Raw genomic sequence first — 20868 nt, 5'->3', positions numbered from 1 at the left:
TACAGTGGATCTCTCCAAGTGGTTGGTCTACAAGAACAGAACTCTAGAATTTCATACGTATGAGCACTTCAACACAGCAACAAAATGTATTCATGTGCAAGTCCCCAGCCTGACTGAAATGTAATTTTGAGTAGGAAAATCAAAAAAGTAAGGTCTGGGCAGAAGAAACTATTTTTCTGAAACAATTATGACATGATAAGCAGTCACAATGAAACTAAATTGCCCTCATCTAGTACACCACACTGTGGGACAAAGCTAGTATTTCATCATCCTCTGGAAACTGAAACTAGCAGTTTGAATACTCATTTTATCTTCTTTCGCCAGCTCAGCGTTTCACTAGTCCAGAGGAAGATTTGCACATTCCATCTATAGCAGGAATGAAAAGCTCAGGGAAGTACAAAGGAAACATAACTGTTGCCTTTTAATTTACCATCAAGTACACTGCCTTCGGACAAAATGCAAAACGCTATTTACAAGATTCTTGCTTAAGTGACAATCTTCCATTAACCTGGAGAAACAAGCAAAGGTTTCCTTTGAATTCTGCCACAAGAGAAGGGCAGAAAATGGGGAAAGCACATCATCAGGAAGTCCCTACACGCCCACCCACCAAACCTCTTAATCTCAAAAGGCCTACCCAAGGACAAAGTCTACTTCCACCTGCAAACCCTCTGCCTGCCCACTGAAAGCATTTCTTTGATACCATGCCTTTCCCTCACTGTTGATTAGAACAAGGCTAGAGAAGGCAAGGCAAAGGAGGAAAGAAGGGGGGTAAACATACAGTTGAAGAACTCAAGGCTATTGTAAAGTTCAGATCAAATGTGGTCCCATGAAAAAATCACTGAATCCAGGATATTTTGGAACAACATTAAATTACCACATGGAGAACATCTCAAACAACTGAAACACGATTTTTTCAAAAAGCTGAAGGCGGGGGGGGGGGGGGGGGGGGGCGGGAAGGAAAAGGAAAAGCAATTCTTCCTGACTAAGCTTTTTTTTCCTTCTAAATTTCACTTTATCCAAGATTAATTTATTCCTTTTAATTTTCATCAATAATCTGAGAATTCAATACTGCACAGCTCAGTCACCGATTACTTCTGCAGCAGCAGTGTTCCTGTTAGAGGTGGTGATTCTGACCAAAACTGACAAGAGGAATGGGGTTCATAACCAGAAGAGAGGACACTGAAGAGAACATTTAAGACTAAAACTACTTTCTGTTGACTTAGGTCTTTTTCTTGGTAGTGAACTTCTAACCACCGGCTGGAGCCAGTGTTTTCTTTGTCTATGAATGTGCTAATGAAGCAGAACTTTGCTTATTTCAACTTTCTGTCCCTGTAACGACACTTTGTGAATCTCATTAACTTGATTCTCTTCCTTTTGTCCTACACCTCTATTATATCTTGTATTAGGAGAAATTAAAATGCTCCCTTTCATTAATCTGAGTCTTTCTGCTTGCTGCAAAGGCCTGTGAGGAATCCCAACACAGATACATTATCACCATACGTCCCAGAACAGAGCTCACATACGGCTAGGTGCTATTATTAAATGGTAAATACTGTCAAAGTGTAAACATAGAGTCCAATATGCACATACATCATCACAATTGTCAGTAGTCTGAGTAAACAACTGAATTGTAGGCTTCGGGATTTCTCAGCAGGCTTTGCTGAGTAGCCCTGTTGCTGCTGGCTGCCTAAAAGGAACCAGAAAAAGCAGACATACGTACGCGCCAAGACCCAGGCACGCACTGAGCTGCAACAGCACCAATGGTGCTGCTCTTGCTACATACACGCTTCTCCATCTGGGACACAGCTCACTGCATATCTGTCAAAACAGTGTCAGTCATGACACTGGTTCCTCCTGAGTCAGAGGTGAAAGGCTGCACGCACAAGTACAAATGGCTCCCCTCAGCCATATATACATACATACATACACACACACTTTTTTAATTTATTACTATAGTAAATTAAATGTCAAAACCAGTAAGTAGTTAAGAACGTGTTGGTTCTGAAATAATTTATATCATACAGCATAGAAATTCTAGGGAATTTTGCAAGGAAGCGGTAAATTCATGTTTCCAAAATTCCAGTGTTCATTCCTTTTTTTTTTTTCTTTACAGCTTTGACATCATCCTACATGAGAGACGTGGCAAGATGGCATTGCTCAAGAATACAGAACATGATGTATCAACCAGCAGAGCAAGATGTCTAGATATAAGCCCAAGATATTCATTATAATGATGCTCCAGGTCAAAATACTGTGTTTGAAAATTGCAGCAGAGAGGTCACATAATATAGTTACATAGTGGCATCATATAGTTAGGAAAGCATTCATTCTGAGAGACTATTTATTCTTTCTTCCACACAGATACGAAAACATTTTTTGAAGTCTTCGTGGGAAGTTTCAATATAAACGCAGTCCCTCAAAGTAATTTCTAAACAGTCATAATATCAAAGCAAGTATCTCAGAACAAATTAGTAAACACTAATTAGTAAACACTCACTTCAAAGATCTTCCACAAAAATACCTATGATAATTCTTTTTTTCCATGAAAAAACCCAACAAACCCCACAACAAAAAAGCTGTTTTCCCATAGCACTCCAAAGTACAGCACGCTTCTTGTAACAGCTCTAGGTTCCACCAGCTGATTTTTCCAGCTCTCCAGTACGACTCCAACTCCTCATCAAAATGAGAGCCAGGAACTTTATCAAGAGTTTTCCAGATCAAATATTTTATAGGGAAAACCTTCCCTTCCTCTCTTTGGGTCACTGCTGGTTTTCCACTGAGTCAGATTATCGGGCTCCCTCCATCTGGTTCTGTGAAAGCCTTTACCCCAATTGCACCTGGAAATTGCAAACGCTGTATAAAGCTTAACAGAATACCTAAGCTCTTCCAGATAACCTAACTGATGGAGCTTCACCCGTGGAGATACAGCCCTCTGAAACAGTATGGGTGACAGGAAAGCAGAACCCAGGCTTAAAAGCCAACTATACAAGGTGAAGGCATGTGAAAGAGCACGCGCAAATGGTCTCCTGTTCTGTATTTGTGCTTTTCAAAATATTTGCCAAAACATTTTATGTTATTTTAACTTAATTTTATTAAATATATTGTATGCAAATGGAAGCCTGAAGGGTTTTACTGGACAAAAAAACCTAGAACGAAGCAGGAAAACAATGGCTGAATAAAAGAGGTGCACAAGCACTTTGTGAAGGCATCTGTCGGCATTAGAGATGATGTCTATTCATCATTCAAGTCAGTATCTTAGGGTGCACATAATGAATCCTACAGTTTAAACAGTTTGATCGGTTTACTAACAGCCAGATTATACTAAAAAAAAAAGCACATATCGTACACAGAATCACAGAATGGCAGGGGTTGGAAAAGAACTTTGGAGATCATCTAGTCCAAGCACCCTGCTAAAGCAGGGTCACCTACAGCAGGTTGCGCAGGATCGCATCCAGGTGGGTTTTGAATATCTCCAGAGAAGGAGACTCCACCACCTCTCTGGGCAGCCTGTTCCAGGGCTCTGTCACCCTCAATGTAAAGTTGTTCCTCATGTTCAGGTGGAACCTCCTGTGCTCCAGTTTGTGCCCATTGCCCCTTGTCCTGTTGCTGGGCTCCACTGAAAAGAGCCTGGCCCCATCCTCCTGGCACCTGCCCTTTAGGTTAAGCATTGATACGGTCCCCTCTCAGTCTTCTCCAGGCTAAAGAGCCCCAGGTCTCTCAGCCTTTCCTCATAAGAGAGATGTTCCAGTGCCCTCATCATTTTCATAGCCCTCCATTGGACTCTCTCCTGTTGTTCTGTCACAGTTTGAGCCCACCCAGCCAGCAACAAAGCCCCACACATCGGCTCGCTCACCCCTACCGCATCCCCTGAGGGATGAGGAAGAGAAAATACAACCAAAAGGCTCGAGGGTCAAGACAAAGGACAGGGAGGGTTCACTCACCAGTTACAGTCACGGGCAAAAGACAGACTCAACTTGGGGATAACAACATCAATTTAATTTAAAACAACCACAGCACCAAGGATAGCGAGAGATACAACCAGGTCTTAAAAACAACACATCTTCCACCCACCCTTCCAGTCTTCCCAGGCTCAGCTCTGCTACCTCTCCCCCTGGCGCAGCAGAGCAGGGGGCAGGGAATGGGGGTCACAGTCAGTTTGTCATACACTGTCTCCGCTGCTCCTTCCCCTGCAGGCAGAGGGGCCCTCGCAGCCCTCCCCTGCCCCACCGCGGGGTCCCTCTCCCGGCAGACATTCCTCCTCCAACTGCCCCAACATGAGTCCTTCCCGCGGGGCCGCAGCTCCCCAGAATCCCCCAGCGCGGGGCCCTCCTGAGGCTGCCGCCCTCCCACCGACGGGCGGCTCCAGTGCGGGCTGCCTCGGAGCCACCGCCTGCTCCGGGCCCGGTCCCTGCTCCTCCGTGCCGGGCCCTCCGCGGGCTGCAGGGCGACCTCTGGGCCGCCGCTGGGCTCCAGGGGCTGCAGGGGCTCAGCTCCACCCCACCGCGGGCCGCAGGGGAACCTCTGCTCGGGCACAGCTCCCCCTCTCCTTCCTCGCTGACCTGGGTGTCCACAGGGCTGGCTCTCTCATATCCCCCTCCTCTCCTCTGCTCACCAATGGAGACCCATGAACAAAGAACTCACTCAACAGGTTCTTTCACTCTTAAATAGGGTCATTCCCAGAGGTGCTGATTGGCCTGGCCCTGGCCAGAGGCGGGTGGGAAATTCGAGACAGAGGAGTTTCTCAAAAGCCTCTTACAGAAGCCACCTCCATAGCCCCCTCCCCCATTACCAAAACCCCATCAGACACCAAATCACCACAAGTTCCTTGTCTCTCTTGAACAGGAGAGCCCGGAACTGGACACAGTACTCCAGGTGTGCCCTCACCAGGGCAGAGCAGAGGGGGAGGAGAACCTCCCTCGACCTGCTGGCCATGTTCTTCTTATCACCCAGGATGCCATTGGCCTTCTTGGCCACAAGGGCACATTGCTGGCTCATGGTCAACTTGCTGTCCACCAGGACTCCCAGGTCCTTTTCTGCAGAGCTGCTCTCCAGCACATCGACCCCCAGCCTGTACTGGTGTGTGAGGTTATTCCTCCCCAGGTGCAGGACCCTACACTTGTCCTTGTTGAACTTCATCAGGTTCCTCTCCACCCAACTCTCCAGCCTGTCCAGATCTCGCTGAATGGCAGCACACCCCTCTGGTGTATCAGCCACTCCTCTCAGCTTCATGTCATCAGCAAACTTGCTGAGGGCGCACTCTGTCCCTTCATCCAGGTCGCTGATATTGAACAAGACCAGACCCAGTACTGACCCCTGAGGAACAGCACTAGCCACAGGCCTCCAGCTGGACTCTGCACCGCTGATCACAACCCTCTGAGCTCTGTCCTTCAGCCGGTTCTCAATCCACCTCCCTGTCCACTCATCTATCCCACACTTCCTAAGCTTACCTGTGAGGGTGTTGTGGGAGACAGTGCCAGAAGCCTTGCTGAAGTCGAGGCAGACAATGCCCACTGCTCTCCCCTCATCTACCCAGCCAGTCATGCCATCATAGAAGGATCTCAGATTGGTCAAGCATGATTTCCCCTTGGTAAATCCATGTTGACTACTCCCAATAACCTTTTTTTCCTCCACAGGCTTAGAGATGACACCCAGAACAATGCATATCCATAAACATTCTCCAGCCCATTTGTCAATCTTAAAATTTAATATAATTTGTTTCGTGAATTTGGGGTGGGGTGTGATAATTGGTTTATTATTTACTTTAAATCAGAGATTTCAGACATAAGTTTAGTTCTGTGGACATCTTTGTAAATCTAAGTCAGAAAATATGTTAGAGTACAACATATAGGTACGTTTTTCTCAGATAAAAACATAAAGACTTTACATATACTGTGCCTTTTGATAATTTAGAGCATGCCACATCATGATATTTACTATTATTATGTATTTTATTTAACATAATTGACATACATTTACTTTGGAAATTTTAAAAAAGAACTAATTTAGGTTGGCAAAAAAAATATTAACATACCCATAACAAAACATTACTATCAGCACATCTGTGAAATACACTGGTTGTATAAGGAGCTATTGGATGAAATCCTGATACTGCTGACATCAAAGGGTAATCACTGCATTGCTTTGATGTGGCCTGTATTCTACCTATTCTGTTTAAGTGTCATTTGTACCATGACACGAAGAAGCAAATCCTTCCAATATTACAACTTTCTTTTTGAGATGATAAAACACTGTAAATACATTAGCACTTTAACTCTCAAACTTTTCCCAACATGATTTTTCATTTTGTAATGCCTATGGATGGCTCTACTAATCACATGCTGTTTTGGAAATTAAATGAATATATGTCTAAAAACCAAACAAATGAAAAATAAAATCCACTGGCCTTTATAAGAGACTTGTTTTTCACCACTCACCAATTGACATCCTTCCAGGGACTTTACCAGCTGAGCGTTCTGACAGGAGAGAATGGAACCAGCCAAGTTCAGCATTACGCACACTGCAGACAGCAGCATGAAAAAGGTTATCTGGAAAAAAAAAAACAAACAGCCTGTTATTACTCTCTGCAAGAGGCAAACAAGAAAAAAATATTTAGATGGTCAAGGACTTTCAGCTTGTCATACAGTTACATAGATGGCAACATTTTATTTATTTTAAAGAAGAAAGTAGAGTATTCTTTAACCTGACAGCACCCTGAGTCTCACACTATAAGAGAAAGCTAAATCAAAACTAGACTTGACTATCAACTATTTTCCTCCAGTCATTTCATAATCATCCATTTATCTCCCACTCAAAAGTAGTCTTAAACAATTTAAACCCCTTTTGATGAGGACATGCGTATCTTAAACAGGAATAACAAGATATCACATAAATATCATGTATCATGAGTTTGTACAAGGGGTGAAGGTGAATAAAATTCTGCATATATACAACTACTTGGTTTTTAAATAACAAGTAGAATTTAAGCAGCATCCTCCGTATCAACTACCCATTGTGTTAATTACTGCTTTCACCTCTTCTGAAAATATGTCAAAATAATCATTAACTTGATTGCATCCGCTTAATTATTTTATTGCTTTAAACATTAAAAAAAAAAGGCCCAGTATGAGCAGAGAGAAATCTCAATATTCAGGGAACTCAATATGCAGGGAAATAGAAAGGCAAAAGCAGTAAGAGGCCAAGAATAAACGTGCGCTCAATATGTGGCCACCTTAAATACTCAGTGTTCATGTTGCCATATAAGACTCTTACTTCTATTGCGTTATCTGAAATTAGTAATAAATTCTGTCGCATTTCTGTTTTCTGCATGTATGCCCATCGTTTACAATCTTTCACTGTTCTCACAAGATGTTATCTTTTGTCAATGCATACGCTATGAATATTTTTGGCAACCTTAAATTCAAAATGGTGGGGTTTAGTGTTTTTCAAATGAAAAACAAGAATTTGAATAGTTTCCCTCTCCACCAAACTAAGACTTACTTGACAGAAAACTTCCCATAGGATACATCTAAGGGTAAATTATATCTCTATTGCATATTTTAAAAGAAAACAAGATTATAGCAGAAATTATGTTCAGAGCAACAGTACTGAACATCATCCTTCAAAAGAATAAGAATCAACCATTAGATTCTTCCATGGTGTTTTTTTTTCCAGATACGAATTTTAGTAGTAAGACCTTTCAGTGAAGTGATACAGTACAAAACAAAACCAAAAGAGAGACAAGTATCTTTCATTTCCTCCTTCTACTTACTGAGTGAAGAAAGAACTGTTTAGGGTACAGAATACAGGAAATTATCAACCATAATGCAGCTCATGTTGATGGAGAATGGCAAAACAAGAATTTTCAGATTGATATAAAACAGAAGTGGAGTAATATGCCTTCAAGGACTAACCAGATTGCCAGCCACCAATATTGATGAAGCTTATCTTGCTACTAAGCAAAACAAATGCACTGGCTTATTTCATTCCTTCAGCAGCAACAATAAAGAGAACAGAAGAGATGCCAGATCACACACAGTCCTGCTGGTCAGTCTGCCTGCCACACATTCATACCTAACTAACACAACTGCTTAATCCCCTCCCCTTTTGTGTTAACTTGTAAGCATTAAAAAAGGAACATAAAGCATTAAGATAAATACAGTGAAAGAAAAAGATTATCATAATTCAATTCATGTTTCTTTGAATTATATATCAATATACATATTCCACATATTTATCCTTTAAAGCACTTTTTTCTAGAGTATTGAAAACGCTTTGAAGTGATTCCGTTGTGTTTTACTCGAAGGCAAAATTAAGATTCACTATCTAGATAAAGATTCATGTCTGAATGTGCTGGTTTCAGCTGGGATAGAGTTAATTTTCTTCACAGTAGATAGTCTGAAACCAGGACACTGAGATAGGTACACTGCCTTTTGAGATAAAGAAATTAAGCATAGTGGGTTATTTCATACAAGGGTCACCTCTAGAAACTTCTTTGCTACGTCAAGAATCTATACAGGTCTTTATCTGACTGATCAGATCACTGAACAAAGCATTCATAAAAGACAAAGACATGTAGGATCACAGAAGACTTTTTTATGTTCTTCAGTAGAATGAATCATTAATTCAAAGGTGAAATACTTTTCAAACAAAGAATGGGGGAAATTTTGCCTTTCAGTCATTTCTGTGTCCTTAGAAAAAAGGAACCATACATTGGGTATTCAGGATAACCTCTGCTTCTGAATTACTTGAAATGAATGACACCAAGAAGGTGCACCCACCATGCACGAGTCTACAAATGGAAATATTACATTCTGGGATTCTATAGCAGCCTCTGGTCTAATGCTGTCAATTCAACTGTAATGAACATATGCATTCCTCTGTAAAATCTGTTTGGACATGACCTCTCTGGCAAACAACAAGGATTACTAGACAGGACAATCCCAATCAAAAGAAAAAGGTTTAATTACCACAAATGCTCTGATAAGCCTTGATTATCTCTGCAATATCAACCTGATGTAAAATACTAAGGGATACTGTAGGATAGGCATTAGCTAAATAAAGGAAATTGACATTTGGCAAGGAAGCAACCCACACAAATATTCCAGAAATTGGATTTAATTGGATTACACATTTCTGAAAACTGTTTGAAGTATAAATATGCAGAGTATATCAAGAATGACTTTTCAGCATTGCAGTCCCAACATGCACACTTGATAACAGACCACACCACACACGTGTGCATGCCAAGTCCTGCACTTCGGTCACAAAAACCCCATAATGCAACATTTTTGGCTTCACAAGAGTTTCTACTCAAATTGTGATAGTGTACAAAACCACATATGATTACCAATCAACATATTTTGCTATGTTTTGTTTGAAATATAGCTCATTTTTAAGGCATTTTTTAAGAATAGCAGCAATCTGAGAATTAGCACCATTTAGAAAATTTTTAGTATTCTCAGTGAGATTATTTGTGAACATTTTTTCCTGCACATTTCTTAAATGTAGATACAATCATACAACTGTCTTCAGAATGTCCCAAAGCAGATCTTCTTAATTGTATGGATGCTACCAAAAAATCCAAGGGATTTACAGAACCTGACACATTCTCTCCCTCCATCCTTTTTCATCACTTTCATTTTTGTCTCTTAATACTGCTTTTTTCTCCACAATTGGCCTCAAGTAATTTATTCTCTTTTGTTTTTACCAGAATCTTTAGACATCCTTTCATTGTACTTCCCAAAGGCACAGTTAAAAAACTGTATTACCTGCAAAATGAAATCTTTTAGTCCATGAGATAGTTGGCTCAAACTACTTTTTTGCCCTTACTTTTACTGTCTTTCACAATCTGTTCTTGAAGTGTTAGGAGGAAAAAGGGAGAGAAATAAAAGAACCACCAACTCTAGCATACACTACAGTTTGTGACTTGCAACAGAAGACATTAACATCTTCGATTTTTCTATTGATGTATAGGTTTCTACCAAAAAGTAAAATTTATTGAAGTTGTACATAAAAGCAAAAAACATATTAGCGAAGCCACAGTGTGCTAGGACTGCTCTAAAGAAGTAAATTTGAGAATACACAGTTTCTTATGCAAAAGGAGAAAAATGTAATAACTGGAGAACTTCAATTCATTACAAAGATAATTCAGTACCATCCACACTTAAAAAAAAAAAAAAAAAAAAAAAAAAGGTAAAACTGCTACTACATGTACACCTAGGGACTCCTGACTCCAAAATTTATACTTGCGAAGATTTGGCCCTCAGGATGTCTGAATGTAGCCATCAGCTAAATATTTAATTAAATGCATCATATTATAATCCAAACAAAAACTAACAGCCACTATTTCTATAACCAGGAAATACTCAAAAAATGTCCAGGAAATACTCAAAAAATGTCCATGCTAACTGTCTGCGTAACAAAGAATTATATAAGTGCAAACGCATTCCTCTAAAGTGCTATGTAACCTTTGCAACTAATACTGCTAATATACTGAAAAATCCACTCATGAATTTTAGAAGTACATTTGCCAAATATGAAACTGGTCAAAACTTTCATTTTAAGACCAAATAAGTCATTGAAAGTGTGGACCATGCATCTGACCTGATAACAATTAAGACTGAAGGAGCAAAATTCTTAAAAAAAAATCTGTAAGATTATTACCAATACGTGGCATTCACATACTCGTACAGACCATAATCACGTACCACAACCATTCAAGGGCAAAAATTTTGTGCCTAATGAATATCTTTATTCCAGTTCATTAAGTGGCCCTTCTTTTTTGCCAGGTGCCCAGAGAACGGCAACGAAACTGGTGAAGGGTCTAGAGAACAAATCTTATGAAGAGTGGCTGAGGGAACCGGGATTGTTTATTCTGGAGAAAAGGAGTCTGAGGGGAGACCTTATCGCTCTCTACAACTGCCTGAAAGGAGGCTGTAGTGAGGTGGGGGTTGGTCTCTTCTCCCAAGTAACAAGCGATAGGACAAGAGGAAATGGACCCAAGCTGCACCAGGGGAGGTTTAGATTGGACATTAGGAATAATTTCTTTACCGAAAGAGTGGTCAAACATTGGAAAAAGCTGCCCCGAGAGGTGGTGGAGTCACCATCCCTGGAGGTGTTCAAAACTCGTGTTGATGTGGTACTTTTAGACATGGTTTAGTGGGCATGGTGGTATTAGGTCAAGGGTTGGACTTGATCTTAGAGGTCTATTTCAACCTAACGATTCTATATTTGCACAAAGACTTTACTATATTGTTTCCTTTCAAGCAAGAAACCAAAGAAGTCCAAACTACAAAAGAATGGAGGTAGAGGGTGAATACACATAGAATTCTTCCTGAACTCTTAACTACCGGTAAGTAACTCTGGTTTCTTCTCCATGTTATTAAAATTCACTTTCTGGATAATTCTAAATACTGTTCTCTATTACCACAAATAGACGATCATGAGAGCCTTCCAAGTAAAGTCAATCACAGGACAACTCCACCAACAGAAGCTTAATCCACACAGCTCCCTGTAAAGATTGTGCTAGATAAAAACCTGAATGGCATCTCAAATGACAGTTTTCTGTGGGTGTCAAAGATGGAGGCTTCTGTCAGTAACAATATTGATACACATCGAGACCCAGCACAGTTAACATTACACGCTGTATGAGTATCTACCCAGTAGTCCCATACCAGGACTTCACATGGTCCAAAATGAATTGATGACAAGAGAGAGAGGAGCACCTCTAAATCTTTCAGCTAGGGATGTAACAAGTCAGCGTGCACTTTGGAAGTGTTAACTCCCATGCAGGTAGAGTAATGCTTTCCTGATAACCAGCACCTGAAGTGATGCTTCAAAACTGCAGGCATGAAGTTTAGACAAAAAATGGTTAAACTAGCTTCCTTACAATAGGTTCCAAGATCTCATTACGAGCTGTTTCAAAATATACTACCCTTGCTCTAAAACTTGCCATTTCATTTGGTGCCACCTTTTGCTAAGAATAATTATGCCCTATTGACCTTTTTCAGGCCAGTACTGCCTTTTGTAAAATTGTATCCATCTTATTCAAGACAAAGGTCATCATACCTATCGCTGTTCCTGTCACCTTTCTCTTAAGCTTTTCCAATGAGGTAATTGGAACTACACTCGACATTCAGTATGTGGATTTAAACTGTAACATAACAAGATATTATGGCTTGTTCTGTATTGCTTTTCTAATAATATCTAGCATTTTATGTACATTACGGAAAGTCAAGTCTCTAACTTCTCCATCATACAGCATTTATCATAATTCAACTGTTAAGCCCTCCTCTGTAGCATTTACTCCACTAGCAGTAAGTCACAGGATACCTAGTACATATATTTTTGATACAGCAACACTCACGTACAAAGCAACACTGGAAGGAAGTCAACAGCAGAGGAATAAACAGATTTCACAGGGCAGCAGGTCTGTCTCCTAACTCTGACTCTGCCAATGACCAGCTGTTTGGCCTCAGGCAAGCTACTTCAACTGAATGCCTTTTCCACAAACGTGAAGTGACAACTTTGAGAGCGTATAACTTCATAAGTACGTTCACACATAGAATCATAGAATGGCTTAGGTTGGAAGGGACCCTAGAGATCATCTAATCCAACCTCCCTGCCATGGGCAGGGGCACCTCTCAACTAGACTAGGTTGCTCGAGGCCTCATCTAACCTGGCCTTGAACACCTCCAGGGAGAGGGCATCCACAACCTCTCTGGGCAATCTATTCCAGAATCTCACCACCCTCATACTGAAGAACTTCTTCCTAAGATCTAGTCTAAACCTACTCTCCTTCAGTTTAAAACCACTGTCCTGTCGCTGGACACTCTTGTAAAAAGTCCCTCCACCATCCTTCCTGTAGGTTCCCTTCAGGTATTGGAAGGCAGCTGTAAAGTTCCCCTGGAGTCTTCTCCAGGCTGAACAATCCCAGTGCCCTCAGCCTATCCTCATAGCAGAGATGCTCCAGCGACTGGATTATCTTTGTGGCCCTCCTCTGGACTCGTTCCAACAGATCTATGCCCCTATTATGGTGGAGACACCAGAACTGGATGCAGTCTCAGAAGAGCAGAGTAAAGGGGGAGAATCACCTCTCTTGATCTGCTAGCCACATCCCTCTTAATGCATCCCAGGACACGGCTGGCCTTTAGGGCTACACAACCGCACTGCCGGCTCATGTTGAGCCTCTCGCCAACCAACACCCTCAAGTCCTTCTCTTCAGGGCTACTCTCAGGCAACTCTCTACCCAGTTTCTACTTGTGCCTGGAATTGGCCCAACCCAGATGCAGGACCCTGCACTTCGATTTGTTGAACCTCATGCAGTTTGCATTGGCCCATTGCTCAAGTCTATCAAGGTCCCTCTGGATGGCCTCCCTTCCCTCAAGCGAGTCCACCGCGCCACACAGCTTAGTGTTATCGGCAGACTTGCTGAGGGTGCACTCAATGTCACCCTCCATGTCGCCAACAAAGATGTTAAACGGCACTGGGCCCAGAACAGACCCCTGAGGAATCCCACTTGTTACTGGTCTCCACCTAGACTTGGAGCTGTTGATCACAACTCTTTGAGTGCGACCTTCTATCCAGAAAGTGGTGCACCCATCAAGTCCATGTCTCTCCATCTTAGAGACAAGGATGTCATGTGGGACCATGTCAAATGCCTTGCACAAGTCTAGGTAGATGATGGCAGTTGCCCTTCCCATATCTACCAGAGCTGTAACTCTGTCGCAGAAGGCCACCAAGTTAGTCAGGCAGGATTTGCCCTTAGTGAAGCCATATTGGCTGTCATCAAACTCCTCATTATTTTTTATGTGCTTTAGTACAGATATCAGGAAGATCTGTTCCATGATTTTACCCGGCATAGAGGTGAGGCTGACTGGCCAGTACTTCCCTGGGTTTTGCTTCCCTTCTTAAAAATGAGGATTATGTTTCCCCTTTTCCAATCTGTGGGAACTTTGCCAGACTGTCACGTCTTCTCAAATATGATGGCTAGTGGCCTAGCAACTTCAGCTGCCGGTTCCTTCAGGACCCGTGGATGTATCTCATCAGGCCTCATAGACCTGTGCACCTTCAGGTTCTCTAGATGTTCCCGAACCTGATCTGCTCCTACCCTGGGTAGTTCTTCACTCTCCCAGGCCCAGACAGTGCCCTCTGTGACTTGGGCAGTTACCAGCATCTGATCATATTAGCTATTTGCAAAAAGTATGAATCAAGAATTTATGTACTAGAATACAGAAATCAAAAGCTCCTTCAGATTTCTGCAGGTCCAGCCGTGTGAGCTTGAGCTTGGTGAGCTTCAAAAGTTTCTTTCGGCATTGTGTTGATTCTTACTGTATCTTACTCTTCTATGGGCAAACACCTGTTTGTTTTGCTGACTAAAGCACATCTAGAGCATTTTTCCGTTACAAAGCCCCTTAAAGTGTTTGAAGAAAAAAGTTTCCAGGATGAATAAGTCCAGAATGAGTCATCTTCCCCGCAGTAGTTGGCACTTTCACTTTGAACTGTATGTCAAAATAAGACACCACCTCACATCAAACGTAACTGGGTGAAAGCTGACTCACTGAAAACTTTAGCCATAAGCAATTACAGCGAATGTAGCATCCCTACATTTTCAGTAGCTGATACCAAGGGGGTGCACATACCTTTACGCCTGCCATATGGAAGAAAACAGGCAAATGCGTAAAGCACAATAAGCTACTGCATATGAATAAATCAGGAGCACAGTAAAAAGGAACAGGTCGCATTAAATATAGTTTGAAGAATAACTTACTACTAGAAGGAGGAAGAAGTCTCTATACGCAAAGTAATTAAAGTCCTTCAAAAGAGATGTAAATATTGTATCAGGTGAAACCATATCTGTAAAAGCAAGCTCTCCTTTCATTCCTCACACCTTTGTTTTGGAGATACATGCAAACCAGGATTTTCTTTTCATTGCTGGCATTTCAATCCCTACCTCCCTCCCCTCACGGTTTTCAGTGGCTTGATAGTCAAGACACTAACACTTAGAAAATGTTTCCTTCTGTGCTGATGGAAACATATTACTCAACACTGCCGTGTAGTGTACTTTGAGAAAAATCCGGAATTGACAGGTTAAGCTTGCTTCTGCAAACCTGCCAATCCTCTGTACTTGTCATACTGCGTCTATGTGGTTTTTCCTGTTAATTACGTCCTGTAGTTCTCTGAAAGTTCATAAAGTCATCCTTGAATGAACTTTTTTTTTTTACATTATTGAAATATTTTGCAGAAAGCAATCTGAGACACTGTAGTTTAATACTAAAGACTTTTTCCAACCACATTAAATATGTATGCATACATTTAATGTGGTTTAAAATATATACATTTTAATACACACATTTACGGTTTGTGAAGCAGCAAGAACAGCCAGAGGCAAATGTGCTTGTCTCTGTGTAAACTACTGTGTTAGTAGATTAAAAACTTGCAGCATGGTATATTGCTCACAAAGCTTTGGTTTGCATGGTTTACACATAGTAACGTTTATTATCGTTTATTCTACAGATTCTCTGACAGAGACACAGAAGGATGCAACCAGAAGCAAAACTGAAAATTTATGAGCACTAAACATCATAAAGCACTGAGATCAGCAACTGTGTCTGTACTAAGTTAATGCAAGACTATCTGGGGTACAGACACAAGCTACCTGTTGGATCAGCAAGATGCTGAATTTAATATGAAGGCTTCCGACTTTTCTGTGAAGTCAGCTTCTCCACAATAAACACATGTGCATTCTCTTTCCCTGCAACGCAGAGAAGCAGCTCATCTCATTTCACTGATGGATAAATTACATTTTTATGGCTAATAGTGTACTCATGGGAAACTTACATGAGTAGCTGAAGCACTGCAGATTTATACCTTACCTTATTTCAGATCAACCTTTCGTCTTGCCTATTACCCTAAATAATCACTCCCCTAGTAATAAGGACGATGAAGTTTTAAAGTCCATTATACTGAGTAACAGATAACAGTCTGTATGAATACTCTCTTCCAATAGTCCCTTTGAAAGCTTTGAAAAAAACAAAAAACTTATCAGCGTACAACCCTAAGAACACAGCATTACTTCTCATTAAACCAAGTAGCAGCAATTTTGTGGTTGTTATTATTATGATAATTAAAATTATTAATATTATTTTTTATCTTAAGTATCTAATTGCTCTTTTTATATTTCAATATATCTGATCCAATTGTTTTCCGTATTCTCAAATCATTCATCCAGGAAAAATAAAAGAGTTCAGAATAAATACATTCACATTTTGCCTGCTTCTGTATTCAGAAATCTAAATTGGGAAAAAAAAAAAAAAATCTCTTAAATCACAGAATCCATAGACTAAAAGACTTGATGGGCAGGAGTGACAGATAAAGGGAAAGCTGTATTTATATCAAAACAAATCTCCTCTAACATCTCCTAGCAAAAGTTTTCCATTCAATACCTCCAAGAAACTCCCTGCCAGTAAAGGCAATTTGCATAGGTGGCCATAATTTCTGAAATTCTGATGGCCATAGAGATTATTTCCTCAAGTGTGACCAGATTAAAGAACTGCCACACAACAGTGAGTTTAGCATTGTCATATCCTACATACAACAACATGTGTTTGTTATTTCTGTAATGCTGTATTACAGCAGTATCAATTCACCATTAATTTTAATATTTTCTAGGGAAGCGTAACAGGGGGCCTGATTTAGTAATAAAGCCCTCATGCTTTCAGCTCAGGAACGTTAATTAAGTAGAAATTAGTCAAAACTAGATACTTCAGCATCTATTCATTTTCTACTATTTTGAGTCTAATTAACACTTTTAGCATCTACACCTTTCTGAACTGCGTTAAAAGGAATAAAGAGTAATTCTAGGAAGCTTGGTAACTAAAGCATTTTCCCCGTGAAGCATAAACAAAAGCTACTATACAGAAACTTATAGCTCATGGAGTACTTGAGCTGTATTTTTGAGAGTGAAGCACCAGATTACTTCCAGTCCTCTTTGAAAGTGAAAAGCTTAGTCCAAACAGATAATTTCAGTAGTTGCCCTGCAGGTTATATCGTCTCCCTCCCATTCTTAAAAGGGCAGCAAACACTTCTAGATCTAGATGGGCGGTAACTAATTCTGATATCTAAAAAACTTTTCAGCCTGTTTCAAACCCTTTTCATGCCCTTACATTGATCTATTCCTGTCTTGTACCCCCCTTCTCCCCCAGCCCAGGAAGCAGCCACAGAAGCTAACTTGCAGGTTTCCAGCATATTTGATTCTATTTTTCCATTCTTTGCTAAGGTGCTGACCGCAGCAACAAATGAAGAAATTCTGATGAAGCAAAAGGTAAAAGGATTTTGCAGCTGCATTGCAAGAGGATCCTTTCCAAAAGGGAGCCTTCACTCTCCACACTGCTTTGGCATCAATTTGCCATGTGAGGATGAACGTGTGTCAGGCAAAGGCATTACCCTCATTTTACGCAAATCCATACTAGGCGTCTCACTGTTTGCTTTCAGACCTTTGCACCAAAGGTTCCTGAAATGAACAGATTTTGTGTGACTGCTAGAAACCTTGGGCCTATAAGGCGTTTGATTGTGTCAAGCCATTCGATGAGTGACAAACACACCCCTTGACCCCCACAAGGTGTACATGCTAAAACTGGGTCCCTCAAATTCTCTAAGATTCTGCCTGTCGACCCTCGCTACAAAGTATCCAAACTTTCAGGGCTTCCAATAAATATGCAAATATATAAACACATACATAGGTTTAAAATAACAAATTACATTATAAAATATAAATTATATAATTACATCTTACATATTATAGATTGTATATATATAAAAAATATATTTAAAACTTTAAATATATAACATACTACTTTTCACATTCACTCATTTGAAAAGTGATATACTGATCTCAACCTGGCCTACAGGTTACTAATACATAAAAGAAGAGGAGCTTTACCTTTTTGCAGATAAAATTCAAGCTGTCTCTTGAAGTATTCAAGTAACCCAACAGCCTTCCAACAGCAATTTTAACACAGCAAGGTTTGCTGGTAATTATTTTTGTAGCAGAGAACAAGTTTAAGTTTTATCAAATTATTAAAAGAGCAAGGGGGGTAACACCTGGTACACTACAGAATCTCATACAAAGTTTGCTACATGAAAACAAGCACTCAAAAGAAACTTCCAATGATCTGCAGTTAATACTGCAACAAACTTAATCAGATAATCTTTACTATATGTGCAGGCAATCAAGAGAAGTCCTTCTGACAAAAAAAATGTTTTCTATAATAATTTATACTGTCTAACTTTTATCACTGACATTTCCATTTATACATCAGTGCTTCCTTAATTAAAAAAAAACCCAAACCCATCCACATGAAATCTAACTTAAAGTACTTTGAAAGAGAAAGAAATAAAACAGCACTACCTATTTTAATGCCACTCAAAATGTTGTCAATTTGAAATTCTTCAAAAATGACTGCTCCAGCATTACAATCAGGTGGAAAAAGCAGAGTTCATATCCAGTGTGACCATAAACACTTCAAACATAAATGCTTTCTGAATAGAATTTTGACCACATAAGCCAATTTAAACCTTGCAACTACCTCAGCCATACCAGTTTAATTTTTCTTCCAACATATTCTCTGAGGAAGTGAAAATTTAAACTTCTTAAAATGACCTAATAAAATACTATTTCTCAAAAATGTTCCATTACAATAACAGGGTTAGGCTGGGAAAAAAAGACATTTTTCTAAATTAGTTTTGTATATAACAAAACAATCCATATTTAAACAAAGCAGCCAGCTAAATCAGTAAATAGAACTTAATCACTTTAAAAGAATGTGCGACCAGTCTAGTAACTTCAAAACAACTCTATTAAGACTGAATTTATACTTCCATAGCAACTGCATTGATAGGGTCCTCCATATAAACAATATACTGCTTTCTGCAAGTGCCACATTGCTGGAAGCATTCACCTCCAAGGAAGTGTCGGTGAAACACTACTCCATATAAATTAACCTTCCATAACATCTGTAGCAGAATACCCTGAAGAAATAACAGCTCATGTTGTTCTGCTGACAAGGACAGGCATCAAAAGGCTATGCAAGCAGCCCCTCCTGGCAGTGGCATAATTAGAAAGAAGCAGGCTGTAAAGGTCAGATACACAGATATTTTGCATCTGTCTTTCCTGAAATATTAATAGCAATTAACTACTCATATGCAATGATTCTTATTAATGAGCAATTGTGTGGTCTTTGAAAGCTAGCACACCAGAATACCTTTAACTTTTACCATTTAGAAAGAAGGCTCTGTCAAGTAAGCAAGGTCAGCAAGCCATAACTGCTAAATTATATCAACAGTACATGAGCATTCTCATTATCAGACTGTTCGTGAGGCAAGCCTTCAACGTGGACAGCGTTTTTTCCAATTTCAATTCTAATATAACCTCATTATAGCTTTGACTGTTTAAGGAAAAATTGCACACACACCTCTATGGAAGACTCACAAGAATATCGATTGGACATCGATCAATATATAAATTTTAAAATTACGAAGACCTTCACTCATATACCTGAGGTAGAACCAAATCCAGAAGATTGCATGAGATTTTATAGTATCTGTAGTAAAAAAAAAAAAATACTCGATCACAGGCATGTCTAGCTCAGGATCTAAACTGTGATTCACCTGGCAAACAAATTCCACTGAAATCTAAGTATTTTTCTTCAACAAGCACAGGATAATCAGATTCTCTTTGGATAACGCTGCATTTCCTTCCATCTGTTGCACAAATAAAACTGAAATCACATGAGTTTTGATTGTACAAAGAATGAGGCATCCACCCCCAACTCCCTCACACCCCAAAATACTTTACACTAGTTCATGCAAATATTTATTCTACTTTTAAATAATAACATTTCAAACGCAATTCATCTAATCTAAAATAAATTTCTGAAGTCACTGTTTCCTCACCATTCTAAATCAAAATACAAACTTTAACAAACACTTTCCATACTGCCCAACTATCCAGCTCCAGTGATACTATACAGACGCAGCTTTACTCGAGCTATCCAAATTAAAGGATGAAAAACACAGTCACCAGTTTTGCCTCTACATACATGGATAAAAAAAACCACATCAAATTCTATGTGAGACGTGGTGGGATGGCTCCTATGACTGGAGTGCTGGAATGGAAGGACACAGGCTCTTCAGGAAGGACAGGCAGGGGAGATGAGGAGGGGATGTCGCCATCTATGTCAATGACCAACTGGAGTACATGGAGCTCTGCCTGGGGGCGGATGAGGAGCTGACCGAGAGCTTATGGGTCAGAACTAAAGGAAGGGCAGGGACAGGTGACATTCCAGCGGGGGTCTGCTACAAGCCGCCCGACCAGGAAGACCGAGCAGATGAGGCCCTCCATAGGCAGATAGGAGCAGCCTCACAAATCACAACCCTCTTCTTCAGCCACCCCAGTACCTGTTGGAGGGACAACACAGCAGGACACAAGCAATCCAGGAGGTTCCTGGAGTGCGTTGATGATAACTTCCTTCTCCAAGTGGTAGAGCAGCCAATGAGGAGAGGAGTTATGCTGGACCTTGTTCTCATCAACAAGGAGGGGCTGGTGGAGAATGTGAAGCTCAAAGGCAGCCTTGGATGTAGTCACCGTGAGATGGTGGAGTTCAAGATCCTTAGGACGGCTAGGAGGGCGCACAGCAAGCTCGCTAGCCTGGACTTCAGGAGAGCAGACTTTGGCCTCTTCAAGGAACTGCTTGGCAGAGTACCATGGGATACAGCCCCAGAGGGAAGAGTGGCCCAAGAAAGCTGGTCAACATTCAAGGATCACCTCCTCCAAGCTCAGGAGAGGTGCATCCCAATGAAGAGGAAGTCAGG

At 40.6% G+C, this 20868-nt stretch overlaps 1 protein-coding gene across 2 annotated transcripts in view; it reads right to left on the bottom strand.

Moving 5' to 3' along the window:
- Positions 1–20868, bottom strand: part of ENTREP2 (endosomal transmembrane epsin interactor 2) — a 143037-nt gene that overhangs the window by 47662 nt on the left and 74507 nt on the right. For both annotated transcript variants that reach the window (XM_086471728.1, XM_086471729.1), the window contains exon 3: positions 6435–6545. In XM_086471728.1, the coding sequence (XP_086327854.1) occupies positions 6435–6545 (111 nt within the window). The remainder of the gene's footprint in view (positions 1–6434; positions 6546–20868) is intronic.

The sequence above is a fragment of the Leptosomus discolor genome, chromosome 11 (genome assembly GCF_034619465.1).
Source record: "Leptosomus discolor isolate bLepDis1 chromosome 11, bLepDis1.hap2, whole genome shotgun sequence".
NCBI lineage: Eukaryota > Metazoa > Chordata > Aves > Leptosomiformes > Leptosomidae > Leptosomus > Leptosomus discolor.
This window is presented reverse-complemented; position numbering and strand designations above follow the sequence as displayed.